This window comes from Oryctolagus cuniculus, chromosome 12 (assembly GCF_051225735.1).
Source record: "Oryctolagus cuniculus isolate XC-2025 breed Fujian yellow rabbit chromosome 12, ASM5122573v1, whole genome shotgun sequence".
Lineage (NCBI taxonomy): Eukaryota > Metazoa > Chordata > Mammalia > Lagomorpha > Leporidae > Oryctolagus > Oryctolagus cuniculus.
Genome location: NC_142878.1, coordinates 74,415,103 through 74,428,936, shown reverse-complemented (window position 1 = coordinate 74,428,936; position 13,834 = coordinate 74,415,103). Strand labels below are relative to the sequence as shown.

The 13,834-nt window shown below is 39.0% G+C and overlaps 1 protein-coding gene across 4 annotated transcripts in view; it reads left to right on the top strand.

The window, feature by feature from the left end:
* The window catches only part of DMXL2 (Dmx like 2), a 176,447-nt gene that overhangs the window by 58,190 nt on the left and 104,423 nt on the right, over positions 1 to 13,834 (top strand). For all 4 annotated transcript variants that reach the window (XM_008269002.5, XM_051821996.3, XM_051821997.3 and 1 more), the window contains exons 7-9: positions 6,504 to 6,682; positions 8,291 to 8,474; positions 10,003 to 10,177. In XM_008269002.5, the coding sequence (XP_008267224.4) occupies positions 6,504 to 6,682; positions 8,291 to 8,474; positions 10,003 to 10,177 (538 nt within the window). The remainder of the gene's footprint in view (positions 1 to 6,503; positions 6,683 to 8,290; positions 8,475 to 10,002; positions 10,178 to 13,834) is intronic.

Sequence of the window (13,834 nt, the reverse complement as noted above, 5' to 3'; positions counted from 1 at the left end):
CTCAGTAATTGGTTTTCTTTGGTCTGCTTGCTAGGAGGTGTTCATTGAAATTCTATGAACACTTTTTTTATAATGGCTATTTTGTAAAATTTGCAAATGATTTAAAATGTTCTGATCTTTTCAAAATGAAAAACTGGGATTCCCAAAGGCTGGGCTATTTCTGGAGGGGAGTGATTTGTGCAGAAGTGAAAGGAGGGTGGGGGTCATCAAATGTTTCCAGAAACTTCCGTGCCTTTGAGAGTGTTTAATCTAGACCCAGTGTGGGATTATTTAATGATTGATTTATCATCCTCCTTACAAATGGAAATGTATTTACTGTTTCTTAATTAATAGTTTCATGTAGAAAACATGCAGAATAAATGTAATTTTCCTACCAAATAATCCAATTCTCAATAAAAATATCATTATTTTCTATTCCATATACATCCTTTTAGAATTTTTGATGCCTTTGTAAATCACTCAGAATTGTGCATGCATATAAACATGCTCAAATAAGATCATGTTCTTCTTTTTTAAAAGATTTTATTTATTTGAAAGACAGAGTTACAGGGAGAGGTAGAGACAGAGAGAGAGGTCCTCCATCCGCTGATTCACTCCCCGGATGGCCGCAGTGGCCAGAGCTGTGCTGATCCGAAGCCAGGAGCCAGGAGCTTCCTCTGGGCCTCCCACGCGGGTCAGGGGCCCAAGGACTTGGGCCATCTTCCACTGCTTTACCAGGCCGTAGCAGAGAGCTGGATTGCAAGAGGAGCAGCCAGTACTAGAACTGGCACCCACATGGGATGCCGGTGTTTCAGGCCAGGGCGTTAGTTAACCTGCTGCGCCACAGCGCCGGCCTCAAGATCATGTTCTTAACCTGATTTCTTTCCTTCTTTCCTTCTTTCCTTCTTTCCTTCTTTCCTTCTTTCCTTCTTTCCTTCTTTCCTTCTTTCCTTCTTTCCTTCTTTCCTTCTTTCCTTCTTTCCTTCTTTCCTTCCTTCCTTCCTTCCTTCCTTCCTTCCTTCCTTCCTTCCTTCCTTCTTTCTTTCTCTCTCTCTCTCTCTCTCTCTCTCTCTCTCTCTCTCTTTCAAGGTTTATTTATTTACTTAAGAGACAGAGTTATGGATAGAGAGAAGGAGAATCAGAGAGGGAGGTCTGCGATCTGCTGGTTCACTCCTCAAATGGCTGCAGTTCTTCCAGGTCTCCCATGCGGGTGCAGAGGCACAAGCACTTGGGCGTCTTTTGCTGCTTTCCCAGGCCATCAACAGGGAGCTGGATTGGAAGCGGAGCAGTTGGGACATGAACCTGGCACCCATATGGGATGCTGGTGCCACACGTGGATGCTTAATGTATGCCATGGCACCCACCCCCCTGATTTCTTTACATATCATAGATAACCTTGATGATCCCATGTATTTATTCTCTCTCTCTCTCTTTTTTTTTTTTTTGACAGGCAGAGTTAGAGAGAGAGAGAGACCAAGAGAAAGGTCTTCCTTTTCCGTTGGTTCACCCCCCAAATGGCCGCTACGGCCGGTGCGCTGTGCTGATCTGAAGCCAGGAGCCAGGTGCTTCCTCCTGGTCTCTCATGTGGGTGCAGGGCCCAAGCACTTGGGCCATCCTCCACTGCCTTCCCAGGCCCCAGCAGAGAGCTGGACTGGAAGAGGAGCAACCGGGACAGAATCCAGTGCCCCAACTGGGACTAGAACCTGGTGTGCCAGTGCCGCAGGTGGAGGATTAGCCTAGCGAGCCACGGCGCTGGCCATAATTTATGCTCTTTTAAAAAGTGACATAATTTTCCATTATATTAATAAATGTACCATTTATTACCAGATTCTATTCGTGAACATTAAAAGATTTTAATTTTTTCTATTGCTATTAAGTTATATATCCTTATATAAATTTTGTCCTTGTTTCCTTCTTAAAATTTATTTGAGTATAATTAACATAAAACAAAAATACATCTCAGGTATATAGTTCCATTAGTTTTGATCAGTTTAAAGATCTGTGTCATCACCACCAACTGTCAGATTGTAGGACATTTTCATCATCTGCAGTTTCCTTTTACCTCTTCCTTTACTGCCGTCCCTGGCCACAGATAATAACTGCACTATTTTCTATCACTGCTGGTCAGGTTTGTCTTCTCTAGGGTTTCCTGTGAACTAAGTTGTAAGATACCTACTTTAGTTTGTGATTTCTTGTACTCAGTAAAGGTTTCTCCAGATGCATCCATGCTGTAGGATCAACAGTTTGTTCTTTTTGCTGATGTATATTCCTTTTAAGGGATTTGTAATTTGTTTATCCATTGATCTGTTGATGGACATTTGGGTTGGTTGGAGTTTTAGGCTAAAATAAAGCTAATGCGACCATTCATTTGCAAGTCTTTGTGTAAATACAAGTTTGTCAGCCTTTGGAATTACCAGTTTCTACCACAAAGTCTGCTGAGATCTTGGTTGTATTTATAGCAAATCCATAGGTCACTTTGGAAAGAACTTACATATTAGTAATATTTGGCCTAGGGAACCATGAAGATAGTCTTTCTGTTTATTTAGGTCTCTAATTTTAAGTTAGCCCTGTTTTGTAGTTTTTAGTGTACTTGTCTTACACAAAATTTGTTAAGTTTCCTAATGTAAAAGGTACTTTTTCAGAGAATTGCATTTGTAGTTACTGTGAACATATAAGGATACACTTAGGTGGGAGTGTGGGCAGGAGGGAGAGTAGAGTGGGAAGTATTGCTATGCTCCTAAATCTGTATATATGAAATACATGGAATTTGTTCACCTTATATAAATTTTAAAATCGAAAAAAACCAATACACATTAATTTTTTATCTTTAGTCAAGATTTTACGGATCAGTTCCAACAGCCTTTTTTTTTTTTTTAATATTTATTTATTTATTTGAAAGGCAGAATTACAGAGAGGCAGAGGCAGAGAGAGGTCTTCTATCCACTGGTTCACTCCCCAGATGGCCGCAACTGCCGGAGCTGCACTGATCTGAAGCCAGGAGCCAGGAGCTTCTTCTGGGTCTCCCACTTGGGTGCTGGGACCCAAGGACTTGGGCCATCTTCTCAGGCCATAGTGAAAGCTGGATTGCAAGTAGAGCAGCCAGGACTTGAACCAGGGCCTGCATGGGATGCCGGTACTACAGGTGGTGGCTTCACCCATCATGCCACAGTGCCAGTCCCCTAACAGCTTTTTTGGGATAGATTCCTTAGGATTGTCTTAAAAAAAAATTAGGGGCTAGTGTTGTGGTGTAGTGGGTTAAGCTGCCGCCTGCAATGCTGGCATCTCATATGAGTGCTTGCTAAGAGTCCCAGCTGCTCCACTTCTGATCAGCTCTCTGCTATGGCCTGGGAAAGCAGTAGAAATGGTCCAAGTCCTTGGGCCCCTGCATCCGTGTGGGAAACCCGGAAGAAGCTCCTGGCTCCTGGCTTAGGATCGGCACAGCTCTGGCCATTGCAGCCAACTGGGGAGTGAACCAGTGGATATATGACTGTCTCTCTGCTTCTGTCTCTGTCTCTCTGTAACTCTGCCTTTCAAGTAAATAATAAACCTTTTAAAAATAATAAATCTGGACAAACCCAAGACTTGAGTATCAAAAGTGCATACAGATGCAACACAAATTAAAAAACAATATTGTGATTTCATTTTCATTCAGCTCAAGGTACCTTTGAAGTTTTCTCGTAATTTATGTTCTTTGTTTAGACTCAAAATATTTGGGAGATTTCTAGGTAACTTTCTGCTACAATCCTTTTGTTGATTTAAAGTTTCTGCTGTAGCAGGTGAAAGTGGGACTGCTTCATTTGATGGGGATATTGGTGGGAATGGGAGAAGGGGCTAAAGTACCACCTGTTTGTGGGACTCTTTGTGATTTTTGAGGGGCTTTGAAGGCCCTCTAGGGTTTTTGTGGTACATTGTTGGAAATCAGTGCTCTAGAATGTGTAAATTTGTTTACATGAAATTGATGCTAAGGTTAAGAATGGGGATAAAGTGTTTGGTTTAGTGGTTAAGATGCATGTGTACTATATTTGAGTACTTGAGTTTCATTCCTGACTCCAGTTCCTGTCTCCAGCTGGCTCTCACATGCTGACCCTGGGAGACAGCGGTGCTGGCTCAAATGATTAGGTTTTTAGGTTACCTGGATTTCATTCCTGGCTTCTAGCTTTTGCCTTGGCCCAGTCCTAGCCATTGTGGGACGTTTAAGGAGTGAACAACAGATCAGAGCTCATGCACACTCTCTCTCTCTGCCTCTCCTCCTGACTTAGGTACTTTGAGGACAGCAATTAGTACATGAATAAGTTGTTGTCTGAGAGTTAACACTTAAAATATGTACTGTAAGATTAATACATCCAAACTAGTGAGACATTAATGGAAACATGCATTGTATTATGTGGTATAAATTGAGTATGAGTGCCAGGATGGAAAAAAACAGAAGTATTGGTCTAGTTCACATGAAAACGTTGGGACCTACATACTCTTGTTAGGAATACATATTATTCTTTCTTAGATATTGATGTTTTTGCATAATTGATAAAATTTATTATATTAATCTAATTTTTACTGTTTTTTATTTTTTAAAGACTTTGATTATTTGAGAGAGAGTTACAGAGAGAGGGAGAGACAGAGAGAAAGGTCTTATATTGCAGTGGTTAATTCTAGACATTTTCTTTCTTTTTTTTTTAAAGATTTATTTATTTATTTGAAAGCCAGAGTTAACACAGAGAGAGGAGAGGCAGAGAGGGAGGGAGAGAGAGAGAGGTCTTTCATCTGCTGGTTCATTCCCCAGTTGGCCGCAACGGCTGGAGCTGCGCTGATCCAAAGCCAGGAGCTAGGAGCTTCTTCCAGATCTCCCACGCAGGTGCAGGGGCCCAAGGACTGGGACCATCTTCCACTGCTATCCCAGGCCATAGCAGAGAGCTGGATCGGAAGTGGAGCAGCTGGGACTTGAACTGGTGCCCATATGGGATGCCGACATTTCGGGCCAGGGCATTAACCCACTGTGCCACAGCGCCGGCCTCAATTCCAGACATTTTCTTTGAGATTTGCTACAACAAATAGGTTGCTTTTAATGCTTGTGATGCTAATTTTCCTTAGTAAAAATTTTATCAGTTTACAGAAATTTTAGAAACAGAACTCACATATATTTTCACCAATATAACCTGTTATTACATTATTATACTGGTTTCTGGTCTTTTTTCTCTAGCATATTTATAGTAGTGATCCAATTATATAGAAAATTGACTTCCTTCCTCCTACTATTATTTGTATCAAAAGGTTAATATATTGAAATCAAACATATTAAAGTATACTCGTATATTTAAAATATGTTAAAATGTACGTATTTTTAGGAGATGTGGTATGGGTGATTGCTATCTCTTTTTGTAGTTGCTACTTTCTGGGGAGGAAGGAAGGGAGGGAGGGAGGGAGGAAGGGAGGGAAGGAGGGAGGGAGGGAGGGAGGGAACCCCCCTTTAAATATTTTATTTATTTATTTGAGAGGTGGACTTACAGACAGAGAGCTCTTCCATCTGCTGGTTCACTCCCCAAATGGCTGCAACGGCTGGAGCTGGGCCGATCTGAAGTCAGGAGCCAGGAGCTTCTTTGAGGTCTCCCATGTGGTTGTAGGGGCCCAAGCACTCAGGCCATCTGCTGCTTTCCCAGGCCGTAGCAGAAAGCTGGAACCAAAGAGTAGCAGCTGGAACTCAAACTGGCACCCATATGGGATGCTGGTACCGCAGGCGGAGACTTAGCTCGTTACAGCATAGTGCTGGCCCGTAATTTTCACTGTTAAGGTTAAAGCTCTCTGAAGTAGATAGCTTCTGTTAAAGAAGGCACAATTATTTAGGTCTTGAACAAAATTTTCAGAACTTGGTAAAATGTTGGTCAATTACTATTGCTGTGTCTTGTAAATATTGTAAGTGGGCATTGTCATGGTTCCTGACACTTACCTAAATGCTTTCTCGTCATTTAGAGTAGGTGTCAAAAAAGTGTGGCTCAGGAGCTAAGAACATTTTTTATCTTTTTCAAAGCATTATTAGCAAAAATAGAAGAGTCTGTGTCACGTCATGGACCTGTGAGACCCTGTAAGCCTAATGTACTATGTGGCTCTCTAGGGAAGAAAATTGGTGATTCCTGATTTAGAGAAAGAAATAGTTCTTAAAGGATTCACCCTGTCACTTCTCTAGAAAGGGAAAGATGGTAACAGGGACTGATACTGTTTTCAACTTCACGCAGGTGCTGACATCACAATCTGAATCCAAAGACACAAGGACCTATATGTCTCTAAGTGGGGGAATTTGGTATCAGTTTCCTTTTGAAAACACAAGGAAGATTGATAATGAACAAATTGCCCATTTATTTTCAGTAATTACATTCTTTAGAGTAATAAACATCATTTTAGGTTGGATTTTATACCATTATAAGGTCACACATTAGTTTTTAGGTATTGCTTAGCTTTAAAACTTCAAACTTTTTAAAGTATTGAATTTTGCATGTACGTATTAATTTCATATTGACCTATATGTTTTGCAGGATGACTGTCTTTTGAAAGTGTGGTATCCTATGACTGGTTGGAAATCTTCAATTATACCTCAGGATCATCATGAAGTGAAAAGGAGACAAGCTTCCACTCAGTTTTCCTTTGTTTACTTGGCACATCCCCGAGCTGTGACAGGTTTTTCATGGCGTAAAACTAGCAAGTATATGCCCAGGTTAGATAAATACATACCTGTAGTTTGTGTGCTTTTATGTTTATAAAAGAAAATAAAGTCCATGTAGTACACTGGCGTGGTGTTGATTAACAGCAGAGACTCTGGGACCCTGCTGCTGACACTGAGCCTCTGACCGAATTTTTGAAGCTCTCTATGCCTCGGTGTTTCTTTCTGTAAAACAAGGGTAGTAATGGAACCTACTCTGGAGAGTTTTTGTGAGATAACGTGTGTGTGTGTTCATGTGTTTGTGACTGAGAGAGAGAGAGATGCCTGGTACAGACTTTGCCACATGGCTTGTGTCCAGGCAGTGTTGGTGGTGTTAGCAGTAGCTACAGAAGATTCTAGGAAAGGTGTATCGCAAGTAGCAGAAAAGCACATAGTGAGGACGTCAAGCACAGTAATAAGCTGTATGTAGTAGACTTTTGGTAAGGCATATAATTTTACACAGTGAATAAAGTGGCTGGGTTATTTTGTTTTAAATCTTAGGTCTTTCAAGGTGGGGTGTGTGTGTGTGTGTGTGTGTGGCAGTTTTTTCTATGTATCTGTGGGGGATTTGTTCTAGGACCCCCTGCAGATACTAAAATCTGTGGAGCTCAAGTCCCTTACATAAAATGGTACAGCATTTGAGTATAACCCATAAATTTAAAAAACCTAGTATAACATAAATACCATGTAAATTGTTGGTATGCAGTATTGTTTGGGGAATAATGATGAGAGAAATTCTGTGCATGGTCAATAGAGACACAATTTTTCCCTCCCACATTTTCAACCTGCATTTGATTGAAGCCACAGATATAGTACCCATGAACCTAGAGGCTGTCTAAGTTTTCCTCATTGTTATTGCATTCCCTAAAAGTATTTTGGAAATTAAGTCAACTACAAAATTGCTCATAGAAGTGACTATAGATCTAAACAAGCTGTTGGATACTCAGATATTTGCTTATTCATTCATGAGGGAGGGTAATTTTACCTACTAAGTATATCTGAGTACTGCGGAGGTATGTTTGGAAATATAGCACACATAGAGGTACTCAATAAGTGGTAACATGGAATATTTATACATTTTTAGAATCCAAATAAAAGATTGTTGTGCTTAAATTATTGTACTATTTATTAATTTACAAAATGCATTTTTACTTTTGTCCAAGTCAGATTCTATGTAAGCATTGTTGAAAAGAGAATTTTTTTTAAATTTTGAAACAAGTTTCTAAGTCACTTCTACTACAGGAGGCTATGACATTTTTGTTTATTTTAATTTAGTGGCATTTGATTTATAGCTTGAAGTGATATCATCCTTACAGTTTTATTGTGAAAATACTCCTTTTTAAAAAGTCTGTTTAAAACTGGTTGGATTATAAGTAGAATGAAGCAGAATGATGGAACTATTGCCATAAGCCAGATAATTTAATTATAGTTAATGATATTATTTATGACTTCCTATTATATCATTGTGTAGTTTGCAGTGATTAGTTTTTGGTGTGTGTGTGTTTGTGTGTGTTTGCTGTTTTGTTTGGAAGATAATATTCCTCCAGAGCCTGGTAGTAGCCTCTGTTTAGTTGATCTCATTGGTGTTCACAGTGACCTTGGTTTATTTCTATTTGCTGTTAGGGGTTCTGTCTGTAATGTGTTGCTGACTTCATGCCATGATGGTGTGTGCCGGCTGTGGGCAGAAACTTTATTGCCAGAAGATTGTCTTTTGGGTGAGCAGATTTGTGAGACTACCACTTCCAGTGTCGCCAGCACCCTTGCTCAGGCTGGAAGACACAAAGACAGGATCCAGCATGCCCTTGAGGTATTGTATGATTTAAGAGGGTAAATACATTTTAAAGATATGTGGGTCTGCTGGAAATTCATAAGCACATGGTATGTGTGCTTTGTATATAATGAGGAAATCAGTACATTACATTCTCACACTTCTAAAAGTACTCAACTTTATGCCACTCAGAAGCCAGAAACAGACAGTAATGGGCTCAGACATTAGTTTAAATTGTAATGTAATTTTAGATCTTTTATCTTTCACGTCAAATGTGAAAATCCTTAGGAGTAAGTAGTTTTAACCAGTAAAACATGTAAAGATCCTCAGAATTGGTTGTAACTAAAAATATGTTAATTTGTGAGGGTATGCTTATTCTAATTAAAAATGACTATTTTGTTCCTTTACAAATATTGTTTATTAAGATATTAGACACAAATGAACACATATTATTGTTTTTAGCTTCCATGGTTGAATATTTTGAAAGTAAAATAATTTTTCCAATTTTTAAATACAGTATGGAGTGAAGTATTTTATAATAAAGTGTTTTAAAAAACATGTATATACTGTATACTACATATATAAACTCTCTACATTACTGATTTTATATAAAGTTTTATATAAAGTAGGCTTGCTCTGATACTTTGTCATTGAGCACTGTTTATACATTTCTTTCAATATTCAAAGCATAAATGAAATTAAAAATAGAAGTCAGAACAGAGATAGAAAGACATAGAGCTCCCACCCACTTGAACCGGTGCCCATACGGGATGCCGGCACTGCAGGTGGCAGCTTTACTCGCTACACCACAGTGCCCGCCCCACATTTTTAAAAATTGAATGTGGGCAACAAAGGAAATGAATGGGAATTAAGTCTGGAGTGTGGTCTCAGGAGTGGGTTAAATTACAGAATAGGAAGTGCTATGAGATGGGTTGTGATATGAAGAGGTGATCATGCCAAGAGTGACGTGGTGCCATGTTCAAAACTGTCCACATTACCAGGTGCTAGGGAGGAATTTTTATCATGTGTACATGGCTCAACTCAGACATCCCATAGATCAGTGCTTTAACAAGATCTTCTCCATCTACTCTTGTCTATGTAAATTCTCCTTGTTACTTTTGTACCCTGTTTTTTTCTTTACAACAGAGATCATGCATTTGATGAATCACCTGGAAATTTAGAGTGTTAGAATTTTGCAAGGTGTTATTCTTTGGTAGGAAGAGTCAGGTATTTTGTTTTACTTTTATGAGTAATAAATTCCATCTGATCCTGGGGATATCCTGGAAATAAAAAATCTTTGACCTTCATTGTCTCAATAAGGTTTTTTTTCTTGTTTTGTAGGTGCCATCTAAACATATTTTTGAGCAATTACTTTTTGCCTTGAACTATAAAATTTATAAGAACTATAGAGAATATATCCAGAATTATTCTGCTATAATTAAGGAAATTTCCTTTAAAGTGGTTAGGTTTTACAGAAGGGAAAATCTTAAAATCCTTACAAATCATTTAAGAATGACATTTATTGGACCTTCCAGAATTAAACCCAGCAATTATTTTTCTATTTTAGACGATACATCACTTGAAAAATTTAAGGAAGGGACAAAGGAGGTCTTCTGTCCTTGTAACTCACACTGACTTAATGCACGACCAGGTGGCAACACATGAAGTTCAGAGACACATTTCCCACCATGCAAATGCACTGTGTCATTTCCACATTGCGGCAAGCATCAACCCTGCCACAGGTAAAAGATAGTAAATTTTACTTCTTACCAGTATGTTGAAATAAAGAGAAAAGTGGGCCTACCTTTAAATTCTTTTAAAATTTTGTGTTATTGGTCCTTGTTGCCTTAAAAAAATAGTCCTAATTGGAATAAGTATACAAGATAAAGTACTGTTTCGTAAATTGGGACTGTGTGGTTCTTAGGGTATAATTTCAGTGATTTTAAGCACCTTTGTTTGTCTAGAATATAATAAGGCTTCCAAGCAAATGAGAGCTTTAGTTGAGCCTGGGAACACAAGTGGTAGCAGTCTGGTTAATTAGTATAATTTTTCTCTCAAAGTACTTTAACTATTCTTCTTTCTTTATAACCTTATCTAAATATATTTTACCAGGTTTTCCTTGAATCCCATCATATCTTGTTTTCCTTCTTTGTAGACTTTCTTATAATAAGAGAATTTTTTCTTGTAATGTTGGTAGCTCTTCTACATGTTCTTCCCATGTAGCTGAGAAGTATTTTGAGCTTCTATTTGGGGGAATATGTATTATTTTTGCATAAAAACTTAAGAGAAAGGCTGTAAATTTAATATTATATTACAGGTAGAACTGCATATAAAATTATAGTTATATTTTGTTGAAATTATGTCTGTGGTGTCAGAGTGAAGAGGGATTTTATTTTAAAATGCTTACTATATAAAGATAATATTCAATAAATAACAGTTCCAATAGGGTGGTCTTTAGCAGTATCTTTAGGTGTGTTTCCAGTGCATTGTAGTCATTTGAGCACTTGAAATGTGGCTAATCTGAATTGAGATGTGCTATAAAATATCCATTGGATCTCTATAAGTGTAAAAGAGATGTGAAAATATTTCATATTGAGTGCTTGTTGAAATAATATTAATTAGCATGTATTGAATCAAAGGAAACATGTACTAAAGTTAAAGTTAACTTTACCTGTTTCTTTTTTACTTTATATAATGTGCTACTAAAATATTTATTAACTATTTAAAATTACCTATATACCATGCATTTATGGTTTGCATTTTATTTTTACTGGACATTGCTGTGATGGCTGCTTAAATTATATTAGCATTTCTGATCTAGCATTTTAATTGTATTTAAGAATGTCTGTTTTCAAAATGTTGATAGTTTTAGATTATTATAAATTTTTAGCTTTTTAAAAAGAACTCTTGAGTTATTGACTATGGTAAAATTATAACTTCAAAACAAAATGCAGGGGCCAGTGCTGTGGTGCAGTAGGTTAATCCTCCGCCTGCGGTGCTGGAATCCCATGTGGGCACTGGTTCTAGTTCTGGCTGCTCCTCTTCCAATCCAGCTGTCTGCTATGGCCTGGGAAAGCAGTAGAAGATGGCCCAGGTGCTTGGGCCCTTGTACCCGCGTGGGAGACCTGGAGGAAGATTCTGACTCCTGGCTTCAGATTGGCACAGCTCCGGCGGTTGCAGCCATTTGGGGAGTGAACCAGCAGAAAGAAGACCTTTCTCTCTCTCTCCCTCTTGCTGTCTGTAACTCTGCCTCTCAAATAAATAAATAATGTAGTCAGTGATTATCTGCAGTAAATTGGTTCTATGTCAGAAAGCCTGGCTTTTTAAGTGTATACACGCTCTTAATCAGGGTCATGGGATCCTTGGACTGTTCAATGTGCATGAATATTGTAAGGCCTGGCTGTGTTCTTGTGGTCGGTAGGCTTTCTCTTCCAACGTTTGGCTGTTTTCATCTTTTAACTAATTTTATCCATAGTCACCCTAACTTAGCAACACACTATTTTTTTAAAAGATTGATTTATTTATCTGAAAGGCAGAGTTACAGTGAGGCAGAGGCGGGGAGGGGGGGAGAAGGGGAGAGAGAGAGAGAGAGAAGGGAAAGAGAGAGAGTGAGTGAGTGAGTTCTTCCATCTGCTGGTTTACTCCCCAGATGGCCATACTGGCCAAAGCTACGCTGATCCAGAGCCAGGAACCAGGAGCTTCTTTCTGGTATTCTGTGTGGGTTTGGGGTCCCAAGGACTTGGGCCACCTTCTACTGCTTTTCCAGGCCATAGCAGAGAGCTAATTGGAAGTGGAGCAGCCAGGACTTGAACTGGGGCCCACATGGGATGCCAGAACTGCAGGTGGCACTTTACCCGCTATGCCACAGCAGCGGCCCCAACAACATACTATTTTTAAAATCACTGTAAAAAATATTTAGCTTTGGGACAGTTGTTGTGGTATAGGGGATAAAGCTGTCATGGCGGCATCCCATATGGGCTCAGTTCATGTCTTGGTTGTTCTACTTCTTATCTAGCTCCCTTTTAATGTGCCTGGGAAAGCAGCAGAAGATTGCCCAAGTGCTTGGGCCCCTGCCACCTACCTAGGAGACCAAGATGAAGTGCCTGACTTTTGCCTGGTCCAGCCCTGGCTGTTGAGGCCATCTAGGGAGTGAACCAGTGGATGGAAGACCAAACTCACTCTCTCTCTTTCTCTCTTTCTGTAGCTCTGACTCAAATAAATAAATAAACCTCTAAAAAAAAGTATCTAGCATCATGCTTTTATAGGTTTGCATGTAAATATAACTTTTATGTTTACCAAAGTGATTGCTAAATGTAAATAGTTTTGTGGTTAGGATTCATCCTTTTTCATCTTGCTTCAAGGAATATTTTTGAACCTATAGTAAAGCCAAAAGAATAGCACAATGAATGCTATATGCTGTTACCCAGATTTACCACATTACCCTCTTGTTGTATATGTTTTGTTCTCACTGCACCACCCACACTGCCTGGGGACCTCCCTAATTATACTCCTGTATATCTTTGCTTCCTTCACTCTTGGTTTTTGGTTAAAGCATTTGGAATAGTTATTGAGATGACATGACCTTTTTTTTTTTTTTTTTAGAAAACTTTTATTTAATAAATATAAATTTTGAAAGTACAACTTTTGGATTATAGCGATTTTCCCCCCATAACCGCCCTCCCACCTGCAGACCATCCCATCTCCTACTCCCTCTCCCATCCCATTCTTCATTAAATTCATTCTTAATTATCTTTATATACAGAAGATCAACTTAGTATATACTAAGATTTCAACAGTTTGCACCCCCCCACACACAAAGTATAAAGTACTGTTTGAGTACCAGTTATACTGTTAATTCACATAGTACAACACATTAAGGACAGAGATCCTAGATGGGAAGTAAGTACACATTGACTCCCGTTGATTTAACAATTGACACTCTTACTTATGACATCAGTAATCACCTGAGGCTCTTGTAATGAGCTGCCATGGCTATGGAAGCCTCTTGAGTTCACAAACTCATACCTTGTTTTGACAAGGCCATAATCAAAGTGGAAGTTCTCTCCTCCCTTCAGAGAAAGTTGCCTCCTTCTTTGAAGGCCTGTTCTTTCTGCTCGGATCTCACTCACAGAGATATTTCATTTAGGTCATTTTTTTCCACAGTGTCTTGGCTTTCCATGCCTGAAATGCTCTCATGGGTTTTTTAGCCAGATCCGAATGCCTTAAGGGCTGATTCTGAGGCCAGAGTGCTGTTTAGGGTATTTGGCATTCTATGAGTCTGCTTTGTATCCCACTTCCCATGTTGGGTCGTTCTCTCCTTTTTAATTCTATCAATTATTATTGGCAGACACTGGTCTTATTTATGTGACCCCTTTGACACTTATTCCTATCTTTATGAT